The sequence below is a fragment of the Larimichthys crocea genome, chromosome XX (genome assembly GCF_000972845.2).
Source record: "Larimichthys crocea isolate SSNF chromosome XX, L_crocea_2.0, whole genome shotgun sequence".
NCBI lineage: Eukaryota > Metazoa > Chordata > Actinopteri > Sciaenidae > Larimichthys > Larimichthys crocea.
The window spans coordinates 1,717,691-1,738,014 of record NC_040030.1 but is presented as its reverse complement, the minus strand read 5'-3'; the positions used below and the strand labels follow the sequence as shown (position 1 = coordinate 1,738,014).

General features: G+C 44.6%; 1 protein-coding gene across 1 annotated transcript in view; it reads left to right on the top strand.

The window, feature by feature from the left end:
- mtpn (myotrophin) overlaps positions 1–19,495 on the top strand; it is a 31,406-nt gene extending 11,911 nt beyond the window's left edge. Inside the window, exons 2-4 of the mRNA XM_010738901.3 lie at positions 9,689–9,802; positions 10,699–10,782; positions 18,093–19,495. Coding sequence (XP_010737203.1) covers positions 9,689–9,802; positions 10,699–10,782; positions 18,093–18,179 — 285 coding nt within the window. The 3' untranslated portion in view covers positions 18,180–19,495. The remainder of the gene's footprint in view (positions 1–9,688; positions 9,803–10,698; positions 10,783–18,092) is intronic.
- Positions 19,496–20,324: the final 829 nt, after the last annotated feature.

Genomic DNA, 20,324 nt, shown 5'->3' with positions numbered 1-20,324 from the left:
CATGATTTTAAAAGTAAGATGAAGACCGACCAGAAAAAGGGAATGATGCTGGGGCACGTGTTCATAGTGGTCACAGCCCTGAGCAGGCTTGGGCAACAAATAGTTTTGTGATTGACATGGATTTATGAAATAATAACTCATTCATTGAGTCAAACCAGATCAGCTCAGGTGGATCATTTAACGGTAATATAGGAGAAGAAAGGACACTATTTAAGGTGTATCCATTCATTTGATAAGCAGAATTACAGGTGATCCTAAAAGTTCGACCCCATTGTGCCATAGTTCTGTTCCCTCCTGTGATTTGCATCTCACATTATTAGATTTGGTCTTAGTTCCTCCAGGGAAACAAGATAACCGAGGTAGCCTGTCAACCCCAGATCAGGTGTTTTCATATGTAACAAGATATACTTCTACATTCCCGGGCCTTTCAGCAAATTCTGTGCTTATTTCCTATGACAGAGGCTCCTTTTCTGAATGAGTGATGCTTCTTTTTGTCCCGCTCGCCGCGGCATTTCCTCCCGTCATCACTTAATCATATAGCGTTTTTAAGAGAAGTCAGAACTGATAGCACCGGCTGTTATTGATATGTCTTCTTTGGGTATTGTCACCCGAAGCTGCGTGTGTGGTTAGTGTGGTGGGGAGCGTGGTGGGTGAGCGTGAGTTTTACGCCTGCAGGGGTGGTGCGTGATGAATTTCGTGTGAGGGCTCAACGACAGGTCTCTATTCTGTATCGGCCATTTCGTCGTTTAAACCACCTCAGATGTCCGTTTTGCAAATTGTTGTTTGGTGGACAACTTTGTTCGATGTGTGTCTTCTCCCTTTTTCTAGGCTGAGAACGTTACCGGACCCTGGAGGGGGGAGGAAGCCCCTGCACTACGCTGCAGACTGTGGTCATACAGATGTGGTGGAGTTCCTCATTTCTAAGGGAGCAGATGTCAATGTAAGAAACGAGCACCACCCTTTTACAGTTCATCTGTGTTCATTAGCATATGTCCGAGTTGCAGCGACCAGAGCAAATAACTGTTTCTGCCGCCTGTCTCCTTCAACATCGAAGCCTATTGTTAAACCACTTGATTTGACGCGAGGGTTATCAGTTTGTTTGACTAAAACAGTCCGGCTGTTAAAACCAGTTTATCGCATGTTATTTCAGCCATTGTCCACTCTCTCTCTCAACAATCATCTCGGCTTGCCAGACCTCACATTTAGCCTGATGGCCCCCCGAGCCTCGATGTCTCTTCTGGCGCTATGTAGTGGAACGATACATGTCCACTAAAGGGCACTCACTCATCCAACAGTATTGATATCTGTAATTTGGGAGCCTTTCTGTCGTGATTTCATCTTTCTAAAGGTCTCATACGCCCTGCAGTAACCAGTAGGATTGTATGTTCAACACGGCATGAATCTTTCAAACTCCAGTGCACTCAACGCTTTGTGATTTAAGTGTGAAACCAACACTTGGCAGAACAATTTACAACACCTAGATGGTTTTCTGTTATTTGTAGTTCTGCGGTTTCTATAAAGAGTTTCTGTGGTGCTTTGGATGCTCAGGGCAAGCTGCGTCTCACCTCTTGCCTGAGATACGGCGGCATACACAGACACAAAGATTTAAAGTTTTACCAACAAACAGCCTCACATGGAGATAAATGCAGCGTTGAAGCACAGTGTGCTCTGTAATTGCAGGACATGATAAGGGAGAGTAAAACCTCTCTCACACGAGTTATTTTTCTATTTTTGATATAAAGTAAGACGTGTATGTCTGCAGCTGTGCTTTTGATCTTTGATTATATTTCTGTTGATGCCTCTCTTCCCCGCTCCCCCTACAGGCTTCAGACAAACACAACCTCACTCCACTGTTGACTGCCTGTTTTGAGATCACCTCTCCTGTGTCAAGGTCCTGCTAGAAAGGTTGTACTTTGCTTAACTAATGCGTCTACATCTGCACACAGAGGTGGCGTCACGGCGTCCTTCACCCCTTTAGTGGATGTGGTGAGCTATGATGCTGATGAGTAATCATCGCACAAAAGGCCCTTTACGTGGTCGCGTGGAGGCTGTTTCTGGAATGCTCATAGAAACATGACACCATATGCTGCTCTTGCTTTGTGTCATTCACGGGTGCAAAGGCCATTGCTCATCATTTCACCACCTTGTTCAGCTCTGGAACTATCTTAATGCCACCTCAGTCAATGGATGCACACCAGTCAAGCTGTGAGAAGAGAAACAATACTGATCAGGCCCAGCTGGCACACAGGCCGTAGCGATGCTACCGAATAACACACATACCATATGAATGTCCAATCCAACCACGCGTCATCCAGCAGAAGGAAACATAATCGCGCCGCTCCGTCTCAGTCAAATACCAAGCCTCATTTGTGTCGCAGGAGCGTTCTTTCAGAAAGTCGATGCCTCTTCTTGCACATCTTACCTGAATATTTGACTCAGAAGTACACACCATGCCAGTCATATACATTTAAATGACTGATATTGGCTGGTGGAGTTTCTGTTTTCCCCCCAGCCCAAATGAGCCAGACTGCAGCGGAATTGATGCCACTGCGGACAATGAATTTCAAGCAAACGAGGGCAAACAATGCTACTTGTCTTTCAGTGCCTCCGTCACTCTTTATCTCTGGCGCTCCTCCGTCATAGACACTCATGTTCCGTCAGATATGATATGTCAACGATTTGAGGTTTCAAACAGCCAGTTTTACTCAGCCCCGCTATGAGAGAGAAACGACTGCGACTTATAGGGCTGCCTGACGTCAAAGTCTGCTGTGAGCTGTGTGTATACGAGGAGAGATACATATTCGGGACTGAGTGGCAGCTGTCTGTTCCCAGACAGGCTAAATGAAAGCGCTCTTACAGAGTTGTTTCACTGTGGCTTCTTCTTGGTCGTAATGGGAAGTTAGGGGAGGGCGATTTCGAAAGTCATTTTTCACACTCTTTACATCACATCAGACACCATTCAGGCCGGATTTCAATCAGTTGAGTTTCAGCTGCACCTTGAGGAACCTTTTGAAAAGGGAAAACCGTGACCTATCTATTGGGAAACACTAGTGTCGCGTAGTGTGGGACACATGCGCGGCATCCCCACTGCTTTCTTATTCCGTTGCCGTCGTCTGTGTCAATACCCCCATTTTCATCAACCAGCCACCACATGCCCTGGCCCGACATCAACAAGCCAGCAGAGTCTTGCGAGCATTCAGCCAGCAGCTGGCTGGCAGCTGGCCGTCAGTGCTGTTGGCACAAGATAAACCAAAAAGAAGCACAATGATGCCAACGGAAGAAAATGGCGTTTACTACTCAGTAAGTTCTTTCCTAAGAAGTTGCTGGCATAACATCAGCGGTACATCGTTCAACTGCTTGGCACAGTTGGTTGTCAGTGTTCTCTCCATCATGGGCTCATTGAGTTTCAATATCATGTGGACATCAAAGATGGTAGAATGATTTCTTGGGCGTGACTTTGAGGATGCTCGGCCTAAACCGGAGGTAGGTCTACAAAAAATACAGAAGTACCCACTGTAGTTCAAGATCAGATTTGAGCGTTTTCCTATTAATGAGCTTTTCGTAATGTCACTTCCACTTAATGGTGATGGGATTTCAGTTTAAATCCAGCAGACCATCCCTTGTAAGTACAGTACATCCCTCTGAAAGACAAAGCTCTTCGGCATGTGCAACAGGAGCTATGGAAGTAAACCACCTCTGATCTCTTGGGTGGACCTTTGTCTGTGTTATCGTATAAGACAAGACAGGCAGCTATGGCTCATCTGAACGGGATATGGTGGAAGGTGAAGATATGAGCGAACCCACGGTCTGCCCCTCTATGGCTCGGCACTCCTCTTCACTAAGCGCCAACAGGATTAACACCATATGCAGCCAAAAGGTCTCAGTCACCACGGGGGCCGGATCTCAATACGTCCACCCCTGGCAGCTCTGAAACTTGCCATGTGTCTTAACACGAGATGAATGATTGTCCCTCAGCCACGCCATTGACTGTGCTGCCACATGCCCACATGTCTGGCACACCTGTAGCACAACAGCACACCACAATGCAGTGGAATAAAGGAACCCGCCGAGGACGCCGAATTGGCTGTCGGACCTTCTTATGTTTGCAGGCATAATGGCTCGGTTCCCCCGGCGCTTCATGGGAGCCGACCCCTGACCCCCCTGACAGCGTGCCGTGCTGTTTTTGGCAATGAATTACGAAAGGCCGCTTTAAACCCAATAGTGACCCAGCTGTAAGGTCCTGGACGAGAGTGCTGACACAGCCTGCAGAGGTGGCCAGTTAATTTTAAGTCAAAAATGAAAGGGCACACAGAAGCATGCATGATGAAAACACACGTCCTTTTATTCTGTGAGGAACCGACTACTGGCTGAGAAAAACAGTTTTATTTTGTCACGTCAGTTCCATGGTTGCCTTGTCTTTTAAATGTAACCACATAAGGTTTTAATTATGCGTGTGTCCTTTTTAAAGGCACAGATGTGTTAATATTTGAGGCCAGATCACAGATTGCAATCAACTGAACCGTCCTCACTTATCTCCCCTCAACCAAAGTGTAGGAGACACTACGGTGGCCTTCATGCCAAAAGAAGTCATGTTGCGACCACAATATAGCTTGTTGAGGCAATTAATTAGCAAACTTCCTTCCAATATAAACTACCCCGAGCACTCGCTGTCGTAAAACGGTGTGTAAGGTTTTAATAACTACATAAACTGTGATCCGAACATTTTTCTAGTCTTTTGGCAGATGTCACGATTACTGTCAGACTCCACTCAGGCTGAAATGACCCAAATTCCAACACCTACCTTGTTTCAACCCAGCTCAGCTGACGCAGCTTGTTCCAATACAGATATCGAGCTTTCACTTTTCTTTTCCTTTTGGCTGATATCTTTATATAATTTGCCCTCTTACAAATTCGTACAGGTTAGTGATGTTTGACTGCTGCCAGCGGGTCGATAATCTGATGTAAGCAGTGCATTTTAAATCAGTTTTGAGCGATTCTCTGGCCCGATATTTGAAGACTTATGCATGGGGAGACCTTTTCAATTCCATGCACGTTGGCATAATGAAAACTTAATGGACACTTTGGCAGGTCCGTGGCATTACGTTACTGACCCAGCGCTGTTTGCGTGCCTCCTAATCCAGGATGATGTGCATCTCCGTCAAGTTTGACTGGAGACACCCTGGGAGTCTATTCTTATTTATTAGGCTACGTCTCTCTGGCTACTAGCTTCTCTTTGAGTGGATAAGTTTGGACTGTGTGTGACAAGTGTTCACGAGGGGTCATTATTCAAGTTGTGGAAGGCTCATTAATGGAAGTGGTGTCAGAAGCAAGCCACCGAGCTGGGTGGTCACTGGGGATGCGCGAAGTTATAAAACGCCAACCGCGACTGATTTAACTCGTGCACAATCTCCTCCTCCTGTCCGGTCTCCTGACAATAACACAGGTGTGAGCTACTTCATTAACAACAAGCCTCCTCAGCACATAGCTCATCTGCTGCTGTGAACTGCGTGTGAAAATACAAAATACGAGTTTTGTTTTTTGGCGGCTTTATAAATACTGCTTTTCCTGAGATATCGAGGGAGGCGGGGCAAGTCGATGGGTCTCCGTGTTAGGACAGAGATGTAGGGTTAAATGGTGACTAAGAAAAACCTACTAGAAATAGGGTAAGCAAGCAAGCAGAGTGAGTATATTAAGCTCCTCCATCTTATTAGAACAGATCTTACTTTCCGTGGTTTGTAACGTTTTTCCGCTCCCGGTTCTTGGAAGCCGCTCTGCATCCCAGTTGCCCTCAGCATGGATTTCCAGTCTGCTTAGCACCAACAGCTGTTCTTGAGTGTAAAACAAGAGAGCCGTGGCTTTTTGTGAGGGTCACCCTATGTTCATGAAGTAGTCCATACAACAGGTCCATGTAATTGGCTGCTAACCACACGGCACCATGGCAACCACGGCAATTATTACAAAAAAAGAGAAAAGAAACAATAAACCGTCTTTTGTGTGCTGCGGTATCAAGAGGCATTGAGTATACTTTCTAATACTGGTATCAAAGGTTAAAAATGGTATCGTGGCAGACCCTTTAGAATACTCTCTAGGGTATTATGTGTGGTGCTCATTATGAGATTGTTCACCTCAAATATGGGCAACACACAAGGCCTACAGTTTTGTGTCTTCCCAGGCAAGAGCAGTGTGATGGTGAAAGAGCTGGGTCAAGTGTGTAATGTGTTCTTGCCATCAAAATGAGCCTGTAGGAGTTGTTACAAGAATGGTCGTGGAACCGTGGACAATGACTCAGAGCGGGGAAGAGGAAGGGGGGGAGGAAAGCTGGGGGGGGGGAAGGACAGAATAGTGAAGATAGAAAAAAAATACCAAAGGGAAACTAGAAAAGAAAAAGAGAGAAAAAGACAAATAAGGAAACAGAATAAGAAAAAAGAAAAACAAGAAAGAAAGAAGGGATCACTACACACACACACACACACACACACACACAGGCCCTGGGCTCCAGGAGTGTGTAGCTAACGTTGGGTGGGCGGAGGCCCGGCTACAGCACACCTGACTACACCCTGCACACCAGCCTGTGTCAGGGGGTGCTCGAGAAGTCTTCATTTCATTCACACTGATTTCACTACAGAGCTCCTGTAAGGAAAGATTCAAAGCTGTGTCCTCTGCTGCTTTCACAGTCATATTAACCCGTCATATTAAATGTAAACGGGCTGTACTTATATAGCGCCTTTCTAGTCTTCCGACCACTCAAAGCGCTTTTACACTACGTGTCTCATTCTAGGGCTGCCACAAACGATTATTTTGATAGTCGACTAATCTGATCATACGTAAATTGAGCCGTGAGCCACCTTCGCCCCCGAGTCTTTCCAAGCCGACCCAGAGGAAATGTGCCCGGTGGGAGAGGTCCCACGAGAAGATCCTCCCGCACAGTGCGGGCATCCCTGACCCGCCGAGTTGAATCCCCCGGGCAGACGGAAGTTGCGGGAAAATCGCCCTGATTGGTTAAAATTGTTCGTTGACATAATTGTGACTAATCAGGGCAGCCCTATCTCATTCACACACTGATGGCATTGGCTTCCATGCAAGGTGCCAACTGCTCGTCAGTTTTTAGGAGCTAACCATTCACACACATTCATACACTGATTAGATTACATATACTTTATTCATCCCACCATGTGTAGCATACACTACAGAATTAGAAAAAAGTAGAAAAGACCAAAACAAAAAACACATTAAACAGAGAGAAATATCTATAACTCACACAATAAACACGAAAAAAAATCAGCCTTCAAAACAGACAAGTACTAAGGGTAAAAGTGGCATGATATATAAAAAGAGTATTGTAATGGCGTTGGCTGCCATGCAAGGTGCCAACTGCTCATCAGTTTTTAGGAGCTAACCATTCACACACATTCATACACCGATGGGGCAGCCTTCAGGGGCAATTTGGGGTTCAGTATCTGGTCCAAGGACACTTTGACGTGCAGGCTGGAGGAGCGAACTGCTGATCTTCTGATTGGTGGATGACCCGCTCTACCTCCAAGCCACAGCCGCCCACAGTTTATAGTTAGGTAACTATCAGTTTACTATAATTATCCACCCACTTCCCTTCACTTTTTCAGGCTCGGGTCAGGTGGCAGCGGGGTTTAGTAGGGCACCTCACTCCAGACGTTCCCAGCAAAACCTGGGAGGTCCTGAAGGGTTCCCACACTTAGATGGGCCATGTAGTCCCTTTCATACAGAATTGTAGCCCAAGGTGCTTCACAGAGCAGAGTAAAAACAGAAATAGACAAAACTAACAGCTCCTAAAATAAAAGAAGTTGCATGGAAAAACTAGAGATTAGAAGAACAGTAAACAGCATGAAACTACAACAATGAAACAAATAATAAGAAAAATTGAGACCTATAGGGTAAAAAGCATAATATTAGAACAGTTGCAGTAAAAGTAGATAACAGGGAGTGATCAGGCACCTTAGGTAAAAGCCAGGCTAAAGAGGTGTGTCTTAAGTTGTTTTTTAAAAATGTCTACAGAAGTGCAGTGTCCTCCCAGTTCCTCCCAGTTGGACGCCTCCAAAGGAAGGCGCCCAGGGCGAACCACCTCTGCTGGTTCCTTTCGACGTGAAAATAAATTACTGTACTGTAGATGCAGGCTTGCACTTTTTAAACTTTAATTTGAACTCTTTGAACAGCTAGTATTAAGTTATTTAATCGCTCTAAAATTTCTCCACTCTCCACCTTCATGTTCACTTCCAACCACTCATATCTTAATGACATGGAAGCTAGAAACTGCTCAGAAAGATGTAAATGTAGCTGAAATGATCATACTTGCATATTAAACGGCTTTACACATCCACCCCTGGAAGTTTTGAGTCTCGTCTGGCTTATAAATTGCTGATAATGAACTTAACGTCCTGGATTTTGAAGAATTAGACTGTTGCAGCGTTTTCCCATTTCTGACAGTCCTACTGTAAGTCATAGCCATTTCATTATCCACACCGGGTCTGGGTGTAAACAACTTCAGCGCTTTATCCCCCTTTTCTATAGTGGAAATGAAACTATTTCAATTTTATCAGCCGTTGGCGCTGCAGCCATTGAAGGCAACATTTAAACACTATTAGAAGAGGTCGAGCCTCCATATCCGTCATTGCTAATGGATTCAGCGGGACCGAGTGTAAAATGAAGAATCGTCTTCCACGTGTTGTAGTTGACCTTCAGCGGAGTTTGTGATGAAGGTGAATGAGCGAGTGACAATTGGAGGGAGGCTCTGCTGCCATGGTTCATATATATATTTTTTCTGAAGGGCGTGTTTTTGTTGTTGTTTTTTTTGCCATTATTTTAAAAGTACAGATGAAGACAGACCAGAAAAAGGGAATGATGACTGGGGCACGTGTTCATAGTGGTCACAGCCCTGAGCTGGCTTGTGCAACAAATAGTTTTGTGATTGAACATTGGATTTATGAAATAATAACTCATTCATTGAGTCAAACCAGATCAGCTCAGGTGGATCATTTAACTGTAATATAGGAGAAGAAAGGACACTATTTAAGGTGTATCCATTACATTATGATAAGCAGAATTACAGGTGATACCTAAAAGTATCGACCCTATTGTGCCATAGTTCTGTTCCCTCCTGTGATTTGCATCTCAGCATTATTAGATTTGGTCTTAGTTCCTCCAGGGAAACAAGATAACCGAGGTAGCGCTGTCAACCCCAGATCAGGTGTTTTCATATGTGTAACAAGATATACTTCTACATTCCCGGGCCTTTCAGCAAATTCTGTGCTTATTTCCTATCACAGAGGCTCTTTTTCTGAATGAGTGAATGCTTCTTTTTGTCCCGCTCGCCGCTGCATTTCCTCCAGTCAATCACTTAATCATATAGAGTTTTTTAAGAGAAGTCAGAACTGATAGCACCGGCTGTTATTGATATGTCTTCCTTTGGGTATTGTCACCCGAAGCTGCGTGTGTGGTTAGTGTGGTAAGGGGAGCGTGGTGGGTGAGCGTGAGGTTTTAACAGCCCTGCAGGAGGTGGGGCGGGTGATGCATTTTCCTCTGAATTTCGTGTGAGGGCTCAACGACAGGCTCTATTTCTGTATCGGCCATTTCCGTTTAAATCACCTCAGATGTCCGTTTTGCAAATTGTTGTTTGGTGACAACTTTGTTCGATGTGTTGTCTTTCTCCCTTTTCTAGGCTGAAGACGTAAACCGGACCCTAGAGGGTGGGAGGAAGCCCCTGCACTACGCTGCAGACTGTGGTCATACAGATGTGGTGGAGTTCCTCATTTCTAAGGGAGCAGATGTCAATGTAAGAACGAGCACCACCCTTTTACAGTTCATCTGTGTTCATTAGCATACTGTCCGAGTTGCAGCGACCAGAGCAAATAACTGTTTCTGCTGCCTGCTTCCCTTCAACATCGAAGCCTATTGTTAAACCACTTGATTTGACGCAAGGGTTATCAGTTTGTTTGAACTAACACAGTCCGGCTGTTAAAACCAGTTTATCGCATGTTATTTCAGCCATTGTCCTCTCTCTCTCAACAATCATCTCAGCTTGCCAGACCTCACATTTAGCCTGATTGGCCCCCCCGAGCCTCGATAGTCTCTTCTGGCGCTATGTAGTGGAACGATACATGTCCACTAAAAGGGCACTCACTCATCCAACAGTATTGATATCTGTAATTTGGAGCCTTTCTGTCGTGATTTCATCTCTCTAAAGGTCTCTTACGCCTGTGCAGTAACCAGTAGGATTGTATGTTCAACACGGCATGAATCTTTCAAACTCCAGTGCACTTCAAACGCTTTGTGATTTTAAGTGTGAAACCAACACTTGGCAGAACAATTTACAACACCTAGATGGTTTTCTGTTATTTGTAGTTCTGCGGTGTTCTATAAAGAGTTTCTGTGGTGCTTTGTGATGCTCAGGGCAAGCTGCGTCTCACCTCTTGCCTGAGATCAGGCGGCATACACAGACACAAAGATTTAAAGTTTTACCAACAAACAGCCTCACACTGGAGATAAATGCAGCGTTGAAGCACAGTGTGCTCTGTAATTGCAGGACATGATAAGGGAGAAGTAAAACCTCTCTCACACAAGTTATTTTTATATTTTTGATATAAAGTAAGACGTGTATGTCTGCAGCTGTGCTTCTGATCTTTTGATATATATTTCTGTTGATGCCTTTCTTCCCCGCTCCCCCTACAGGCTTCAGACAAACACAACCTCACTCCACTGTTGACTGCCTGTTTTGAGAATCACCTCTCCTGTGTCAAGGTCCTGCTAGAAAAGGTTGGTACTTTGCTTAACTAATGCGTCTACATCTGCACACAGAGGTGGCGTCACGGCGTCCTTCACCCCCTTTAGTGCGTGTGGATGTGTGAGCTATGATTGCTGATGAGGTAATTCATCGCACAAAAGGCCCTTTAACGTGGTCGCGTGGAGGCTGTTCTGGAATGCTCATAGAAACATGACACAGTATCTGCTGCTCTTGCTTTGTGTCATTCACGGGTGCAAAGGCCATTGCTCCATCATTTCACCACCTTGTTCAGCTCTGGAACTATCTTAATGCCACCTCAGTCAAATGGATGCACACACAGTCACAGCTGTGAGAAGAGAAACAATACTGAGTCAGGCCCAGCTGGCACACAGGCCGTAGCGATGCTACCGAATAACACACATACCATAATGAATGTCCAATCCAACCAGCGTCATCCAGCAGAAGGAAACATACTCGCGCAGCTCCGTCTCAGTCAAATACCAAGCCTCATTTGTAGTCGCAGGAGCGTTCTTTCAGAAAAGTCGATGCCTCTTCTTGCACATCTTACCTGAATATTTGACTCAGAAGTACACACATGCCAGTCATATACATATAAATGACTGATATTGGCTGGTGGAGTTTCTGTTTTCACCCCAGCCCAAATGAGCCAGACTGCAGCGGAATTGATGCCACTGCGGACAATGAATTTCAAGCAAACGAGGGCAACAATAGCTACTTGTCTTTCAGTGCCTCCGTCACTTCTTTATCTCTGGCGCTCCTCCGTCATATGACACTCATGTTCAGTCAGATATGATATGTCAACGATTTGAGGTTTCAAAAACAGCCAGTTTTACTCAGCCCCGCTATGAGAGAGAAGCGACTGCGACTTATAGGGCTGCATGACGTCAAAGTCTGCTGTGAGCTGATGTGTATACGAGGAGAGATACATATTCGGGGACTGAGTGAGCAGCTGTCTGTTCCCAGACAGGCTAAATGAAAGCGCCTCTACAGAGTTGTTTCACTGTGGCTTCTTCTTGGCTCAGTAATGGGAAGTTAGGGGAGGCGATTTCGAAAGTCATTTTTCACACTCTTTACAATCACATATGCACCATTCAGGCCGGATTTTCAATCAGTTGAGTTTCAGCTGCACCTTGAGGACCTTTTTGAAAAGGGAAAACCGTGACCTATCTATGGGAAACACTAGTGTCCGGTTAGTGTGACACATGCGCGGCACTCCACTGCTTTCTTATTCCTGTTGCCGTCGTCTGTGTCAATACCCCATTTTCATCAACACAGCCACATGCCCTGGCCCTGACATCAACAAGCCAGCAGAGTCTTGCGAGCATTCAGCCAGCAGCTGGCTGGCAGCTGGCCGTCAGTGCTGTTGGCACAAAGATAAACCAAAAAGAAGCAACCGATGCCAACAGGAAGAAAATGGCAGTTTACTACTCAGTAAGTTCTTTCCTATAGAAGTTGCTGGCATAACATCGACGGGTACATCGTTCAACTGCTTGGCACAGTTGGTTGTCGGTGTTCTCTCCATCATAGGCTCATTGAGTTTCAATATCATTGTGACATCAAAGATGGTGGAATGATTTCTTGGGCGTGACTTTGAGGATGCCTCAGCCTAAACCTGGAGGTAGGTCTACAAAAAAATACAGAAGTTCACGCTGTAGTTCAAGATCAGATTTGAGCTGTTTCCTAGTTAATGAGCTTTTCGTAATGTCACTTCCACTTAATGGTGATGGGATTTCAGTTTAAATCCAGCAGACCATCCCTTGTAAAGTACAGTACATCCCTCTGAAAGACAAAAGCTCTTCGGCATGTGCAACAGGCAGCTATGAAAGTAAACCACCTCTGATCTCTTGGGTGGACCTTTTGTCTGTGTTATCGTATAAGACAAGACAGGCAGCTATAGCTCATCTGAACAGGGATTATGGTGGAAGGTGAAGATATGAGCGAACCCACGGGTCTGCCCCTCTCATGGCTCGGCACTCCTCTTCACTAAGCGCCAACAAGGATTAACACCCATATGCAGCCAAAAGGTCATCAGTCACCACGGGGGCCCGATCTCAATACGTCCACCCCTGGCAGCTCTGAAAACTTGCCATGTGTCTTAACACGAGATGAATAGATTGTCCCTCAGCCACGCCATTGACTGTGCTGCCACATGCCCACACTGTCTGCCAGCACCTGTAGCACAACAGCCACACCACAATGCAGTGGAATAAAAGGAACCCGCCGAGGACGCTGAATTGTGACTGTCGGACATTCTTATGTTTACAGGCATAATGGCTCGGTTCCCCCGGCGCTTCATGGGAGCCGACCCCTGACCCCCTGACAGCGTGCCGTGCTGTTGTTGGCAATGAATTACGAAAAGCCGCTTTAAACCCAATAGGTGACCCAGCTGTAAGGTCCTGGACGAGAGTGCTGACTACAGCCTGCAGAGGCTGGCCAGTTAATTTTAAGTCAAAAATGAAAGGGCACACAGAGGCATGCATGCATGAAAACACACATCCTTTTATTCTATGAGGAACACGACCACTGGCTAGAATAACTGTTTTATTTTGTCACGTCAGTTCCCATGGTTGCCTTGTCTTTTAAATGTAACCACATAAGGTTTAATTACTGCGTGTGTCCCTTTTTAAAGGCACAGTGTGTAATATTTAGAGGCCAGATCACAGATTGCAATCAACTGAACCGACCCTCACTTACCCCTCCCATACCAAATGTGTAGGAGACACTACGGTGGCCTTCATGGCCAAAAGAAGTCATCGTTGCGACCACACTGAATAGCTTGTTGAGGCATTTAATTAGCAAACTTCCTTCCAAATATAAACTATCCCGAGCACTGCTGTCGTAAAACGGTGTAAGGTTTTAATAACTACATAAAACTGTGATCCGTAACATTTTCTAGTCTTTTGGCAGATGTCATGATTACTGTCAAGACTCCACTCAGCCTGAAATGACCCAAATTCCAACACCTACCTTTGTTTCAACCACAGCTCAGCTGACGCAGCTTGTTCCAATACAGATATCGAGCTTTCACTTTTCTTTTCCTTTTGGCTCGATATCTTTATATAATTTGCCCTCTTACAAATTCGTACAGGTTAGTGATGTTTGACTGCTGCCAGCGGGTCGATAATCTGATGTAAGCAGTGCATTTTAAATCAGTTTTGAGCGATTCTCTGGCCCGATATTTGAAGACTTATGCATGGGAGACCTTTTCAATTCCATGCACTGTTGGCATAATGAAAACTTAATGGACACTTTGGCAGGTCCGTGGCATTACGTTACTGACCCAGCGCTGCTTTGCGTGCCTCCATAATCCAGGATGATGATGCATCTCCGTCAAGTTTGACTGGAGACACCCTGGGAGTCTATTCTTATTCATTAGGCTACGTCTCTCTTGGCTACTAGCTTCTCTTTGAGTGGATAATGTTTGGACTGTGTGTGACAAGTGTTCACGAGGGGGTCATTATTCAAGTTGTGGAAGGCTCATTAATGGAAGTGGTGTCAGAAGCAAGCCACTGAGCTGGGTGGTCACTGGGGATGCCGTGAAGTTATAGAACGCCAACCGCGACTGATTAACTCGTGCACAATCTCCTCCTCCTGTCTGGTCTCCTGACAATAACACAGGTGTGAGCTACTTCATTAACAACAAGCCTCCTCAGCTGCTGTGAACTGCGTGTGAAAATACAAAATACGAGTTTTGTTTTTTGGCGACTTTATAAATACTGCTTTTCCTGAGATATCGAGGGAGGCGGGGGCAAGCTGATGTGTCTCCGGTTAGAGACAAGAGATGTAGGGTTAAACGGTGACATAAGAAATAACCTACTAGAAATAGGGTAAGCAAGCCCGAAGTGAGTATATTAAGCTCCTCCATCTTATTAGAACAGATCTTACTTTCCGTGGTTCGTAGCATCTTTTCCGCTCCCGGTTCTTGGAGCCAGCTCTGCATCCCAATTGCCCTCAGCATGGATTTCCAGTCTGCTTAGCGCCAACACCTGTTCTTGAGTGTAAACAAGAGAGCCGTGGCTTTTTGTGAATGGGTCACCCTATGTATCATGAAGTAGTCCATACAACAAGGTCCATGTAATTGGCTGCTAACCACACGGCACCATGGCAACCACGGCAATTATTTACTAAAAAAAAGAAAAGAAACAATAAACCGTCTTTTGTGTGCTGCGGTATCAAGAGGCATTGAGTATACTTTCTAATACTGGTATCAAAGGTTAAAAATGGTATCGTGGCAGACCCTTTAGAATACTCTCTAGGGTATTATGTGTGGTGCTCATTATGAGATTGTTCACCTCAAATATGGGCACACACAAGGCCTACAGTTTTGTGTCTTCCCAGGCAAAGCAGTGTTGATGGTGAAAGAGCTCGGGTCAAGATGAGGCCTGTAGAGTCTGTTACCAGATATGGTCTTGAACCAGCTACTAATGACTTCCCCAGAGCTGGAGCAATGAATAAGGGGCTGGAGAAAGCTTCTTCCTGTCCTCCCCATCACCCACTGAACCCAGTAGAGGGGAGCGCACAGTGATTGGTTATCAGGTCCCTGATATGAATAAGTTAGAAACTATTGAAAAAGTTTAAGTAACACTCCAAATACTTTACCACTATTTATACTTTGTCTGTTTTTCACGGAGTCAAACAACTGTTCATATCAGAAAAATATTAGAACATTATCAGATTAGAAGGATTCAGGTTTTCCCCTCAGGAATCTGTCCTGTCTTGTATTTGACAAGATGAACTACACTGAAAGAACCCTCTGTGTATTGAAATATGAAGACCAGGACACCAAGGCCCTCATGAGTGAACCTTATTTCACACCGTACGCAGGTTTTCTGCTACACCGCATCATCTCTCTGGTTCAGCTCTGGTTTGAATGCAGGTAATATAAAAAAAAAAACTGAATTGTGACTCCAGGAAGTCACAGGTGTCAAATAAGTAGTCTGACACATACAGTTACACTTAGTTCTTTCTGTGGTTATAAAGATGTAATATGTTAGAGGATCTCAGAGGTTCTGGTAGGTGGATTGGGTTACCATTGGACAGAGCCAGGCTAGTAATTTTCACTTCAGTATCACAAAACTGACACTGTTAATTAAAAAAAAAATGGGTGAAGACATGGAGCTGAGGTGGGCTGAATGAAGCCTGGTTGCTCAGACAAGCCACCTGTGATGGCACCTACCTGTCAATCAAAGCGTCCACGCTCTTAATCCTGCAAAACTTTAAGCCTTGATATAATGTGAACAGGTGAGTTGTATATAAATTCACCCTCAGTACAGTTGTCATGAACGGGGAAATTAGCTACAGAGACCAAAACTGTTTTTTGTACCAGGCTGTAAACATGTTTATTTCTGCTGTGAAGTTGGACATTTGAACATGGGGACTTATGGAGCCAGCCTCAAGTGGACGTTTGAGGAGCTTCACTTCACAGCCATGAAGGTTGCCGCTTGATTAAAACACACGCTCACTGGTGGCAGTTTGCACCTGAGCATGTATCACCTGTGGTCTATTATTAATGGCCCGCCGGTAAATCACACTCCCACCGCTCGTACTACAAATCCCACAATGCACCGCAACAGCCGCCACACAGGTCAAGATACTGTCAAGACCTATTCACCACCCCTCCCCCTGCTGCTTCGGTTGTTTATCGACGCACTAATCAGCGGTCAGCAGATGAACGCACAGCAACATTAAAGAAAAGTTGACTTCGAGAACAGGGACGTTGAAAGCACCGACGTGATGCGCTAATGTCCCCCCTACCACCCCAGATTCCTATGGGTCAGCAGAGTTCAAGCCTTGCATAAAAGGGCTCTGACATAAGTAGAGTCTTAACAGGTGCACACTTACTAGAAGCATTTTATGTATTTACAAAACCCATTCATACTCCGTCTCTTTACCAATTAGAGATGCAGATCTGACAGGTTACCCACTCAGCCCTGGTAAATCTCTCTTGTTCAGGGCGCGCTCTGTTGCTCCTGCGGCATGGAATTTGCACCCAGACAGCCATCCCCACACTGCTGGGCACTTGAACTGGGTAACATTGTTTTTGATGGCTTGCTTCTCCACGCAACAATAGACTCTCTCTGCCTTGGCTCCGTAAGCCCTTTGCTAAGAGGCTAAAAGTTGGCAGGGCAAACAAAGAGACGTCTCTCCACTACGTGCCCCTCCACTCCTCTGTTGCCCATTAAATCTGTTGTCACTACATGCGCATTCAAAACGTCGCCCGTTGTCTCATTCTCTCTTCTTTTACGTGTTGTTTGTTCTTAGTAATCCAAATGATTGGGTCCACTCCCACGTCTTCTTCATTTATTTATTCTGTTATCCCTCAGAGCTCAAATGGATTTGTGCCTCGGCATCAGTGAGTTTGTTTTACATGAAGAAAAGCTGACAAGTTATTAGTGACTGAGGAAAATAAAAGTTTTTTTGTAACTTACTAAGGTAACCGTTTAATAAGGCCCCGTGGGTGTAAGCAAGATTTGTAGGAGGCATTATTGGCAAAGGGTGACAAAGCTTTATACCATAGAGACCCAAAATCTGTACACTTACAATGCAAGCACTCTCTGCATTGTTGGCTCTCCATGGCTCATTAATGGCCACCTAGATTTACCCCCTTTCCACCCCAGAAACAAACATTCAATTGGGTTCAAGTCTGGTGATCGACTATGTGTTGAAGTCAAAGTTTCACCAGCGCGCCCCCCTGAATCTCCCAAGATTTAGAGTATTTAGAGTAAAATGGCACCTGAACCCTGCGAGGGATTAATTTCTTTGTACATCTGGAAGCTGTCATTGCAAACAAAGGCGTCCCCACCAAGCATTAAATAAGCTGTCATTGCAAACAAAGGCGTCCCCACCAAGCATTAAATACCTTTTACTTAGGTAGTGCTGTGAAGTTTTGAGTAATTACCAATGTCTGGTCTAAATTTCATGAGAATAGATGCTTTGGAAACATGTTGACGAATTGAGTACTTAATTTCCCGTACTGTATGCACGCACACCCAAACTAAAATTTGCTGTGTCATTGTACAACGTCCACTTCATTGCTTCAACTTTGCTCTCTTCACTGGGAGTGTCCTGTAATGTTTATGAGCACTGGAAACCGTGTGTGCCAACGAAACGTTGTAGTTGGTCGATACCTTGGGGACAGGCGCTCTGGAGTTTGTTGATCTATTTGCATACTGACACAGGACGCTTCATCTGACAACTATAGATTCAGTGCTCTGCTCCTCACCTTAACCCTTGACTCGCAGCAGAATTGACATCACACTGCGAGGACGACTTAATGTACCTGCTAAGCATATTTAATATTAATGTCCTCTCTCCTCCACAGGGAGCTGACAAAGAACAAAGAGGACCAGACGGCTTGACCGCCTTCGAAGCAGCCGAGACCGACGCCATGAAGGCTCTGCTCAAGTGAGGCACCACAGTGTGGGAGATGGCTGGACAGGTGGGTGAACGGACAGACAGATGGATGCAGTGGACCCCAGACAGAAGATGGACTCGCCCCTTTTAACCCGATCAACCTCTGTCTTAGCACTGCTTTTGTCTGTTTGTTAGAGGGTCATTTTGTCTGTCTGGTGATTTTCCCTTTTCCTTTTTTTTTTGTTTTGTTTTTTTTTCCCTTAAGTTTTTGGGATAGGATTTTCTCTTCTTTTGGCCTCTTGTTTGTAGCCATTTAACAGAAGAACTCGTCGGTTGTGTCTCCTTTCGGGTCCTAAAAACTTGGGGTCTTGGCGCTCTCACACTTGGATCCTAGAACACTGCTCAGACTAGAAATCACTATAATGTAAACGCAAAGCTTAGCACTTAAATACACATCCCTCTCTCTCTCTCTGTCTCATTTGCAACTCTCTGTAAAACTGTAAAGAAACCAAACGGTAATGGATCAATAATCTGTTAACATTTTTAACTTCAGTATAAGTATTTTAAGGCGAGGGCTTAATCTCATGAACAGTAATTGCACTGTACTATACTAGATAGTTTGGAAAAGAGAGGTCATAAAGTTTCCTAACCTTTTGATTGTGTGTGGCCTCTTCCTCTACCTTGATTTGTTTTTTTAATAAACCAAACTGTCCCTCCAATCTTTAAATTTTGGAAAAACGTCAGTTGAGAGGTCCAGAGGTTTTTTTTTCTTTTCTTTTCTACTTGGCTCATCAGTTACATATCAGATGGTGTTTTTTGACAGATTTTACGTTGGTAATGCTTAAAAAGATATCATGTTCTCTGACCAATCACCATGCTGGCTACTAGAAAGACTTGAATGTTGCAATTTAAAAAAAAAAAAGAAAAAAGATCTGTTACTGATTCCCTTTTTTTGAAGCTTTGTTAACAGCACATAATAGAATAAGGAATTTTAGAAACGTGTTCATTTTTGTCATCCCTGAAGTGAGATTTCAGAGCAAAAACTCCCGTTTTGTTGCAGCTTCTCTGTGTATTTTGTAATTGATGGGCTCCGGGGGGCTCTGGATGATGGCTTAATTGGGGGTTAGAGTTGAAACGGGATAGATGGGGGCTCTTAGTATTCCCCTTGCGTTGGATTTGGTTAGAAGCCCTGCCTGTTTTGCTGCATGTCAACATTGCCTCTGCTTTTACGCTACGAAATGGTTACTGGTCCTCTCTTGGTTGCTTTAAAATGAATTACTACAATGTAATGGACAAAAAAAAAATGCTCTTGCTGACTTTGTTGTGACAAAAAGTCTGTAAAAACAGAAATAAAAATATCTATAAAAAATCGTCATCTGAATTTCATTTCTGTGTGGAATCAGCCGTAATGCGGCCTCGGTATTGGTAATTCATCCTGTTGAAAAATACTGACAACACAATAAAAGAGCCTTCGTTTTTTCTCGGAATATGCCACCTTGTATTAATGTTACTTTCATACGCATTGCTCTGTTCTTTAGTAAGAGAATCGGATGAATAACGGGGGTAATTTTCTAGTACAAGGGACACCATGCCATTTGACAAATTTTGCCCTTGGTATTCTCGCAGCCTCGGGCGATTTAATCACTATTTGTGAACATAAGCAACACTGTCCCGAACGTAAAAAACTAACCAGAGACTCTAATCTTTGTTGTCATACTAATCTATCGCCTCGAGCTGTTCAATTATGAATCGCAGACTGATTTAGACTCCCACGAGATTTGTCTGAATGTCTGGATTCAAATAAGCTCTATATGATAATGCGACTCGAGCAATCACACCAAGTATTGCCCTAGTCATTTTGATCAGTTAATTTTGTGTGACCACTGCATTGTAAACTTGAATCATGTGCAGAACAGAAGCCGAACCAGATGCTCTGTGAAACAAAATCACAAGCTACAAAATTTCTTTCTGGCACCTGTTGCCTGCCGCATTGTTCAGCCCACAACAATCAAGATTTTTGGTAGCAATGCCAGGTCAGAATCTTTGTCCCAGCCAACAACTGGGCCTAATGTCCCAAGAAGAACAACAGCGTTACTGTGCAGAGCTCTATACTCTTCAGTATATTGTGGTCATTGTAATGTGGCCTTGTAGTTCACCAGATGGACCATCTGGTAACCAGAGGAAAAGAAGTCAAGCATAC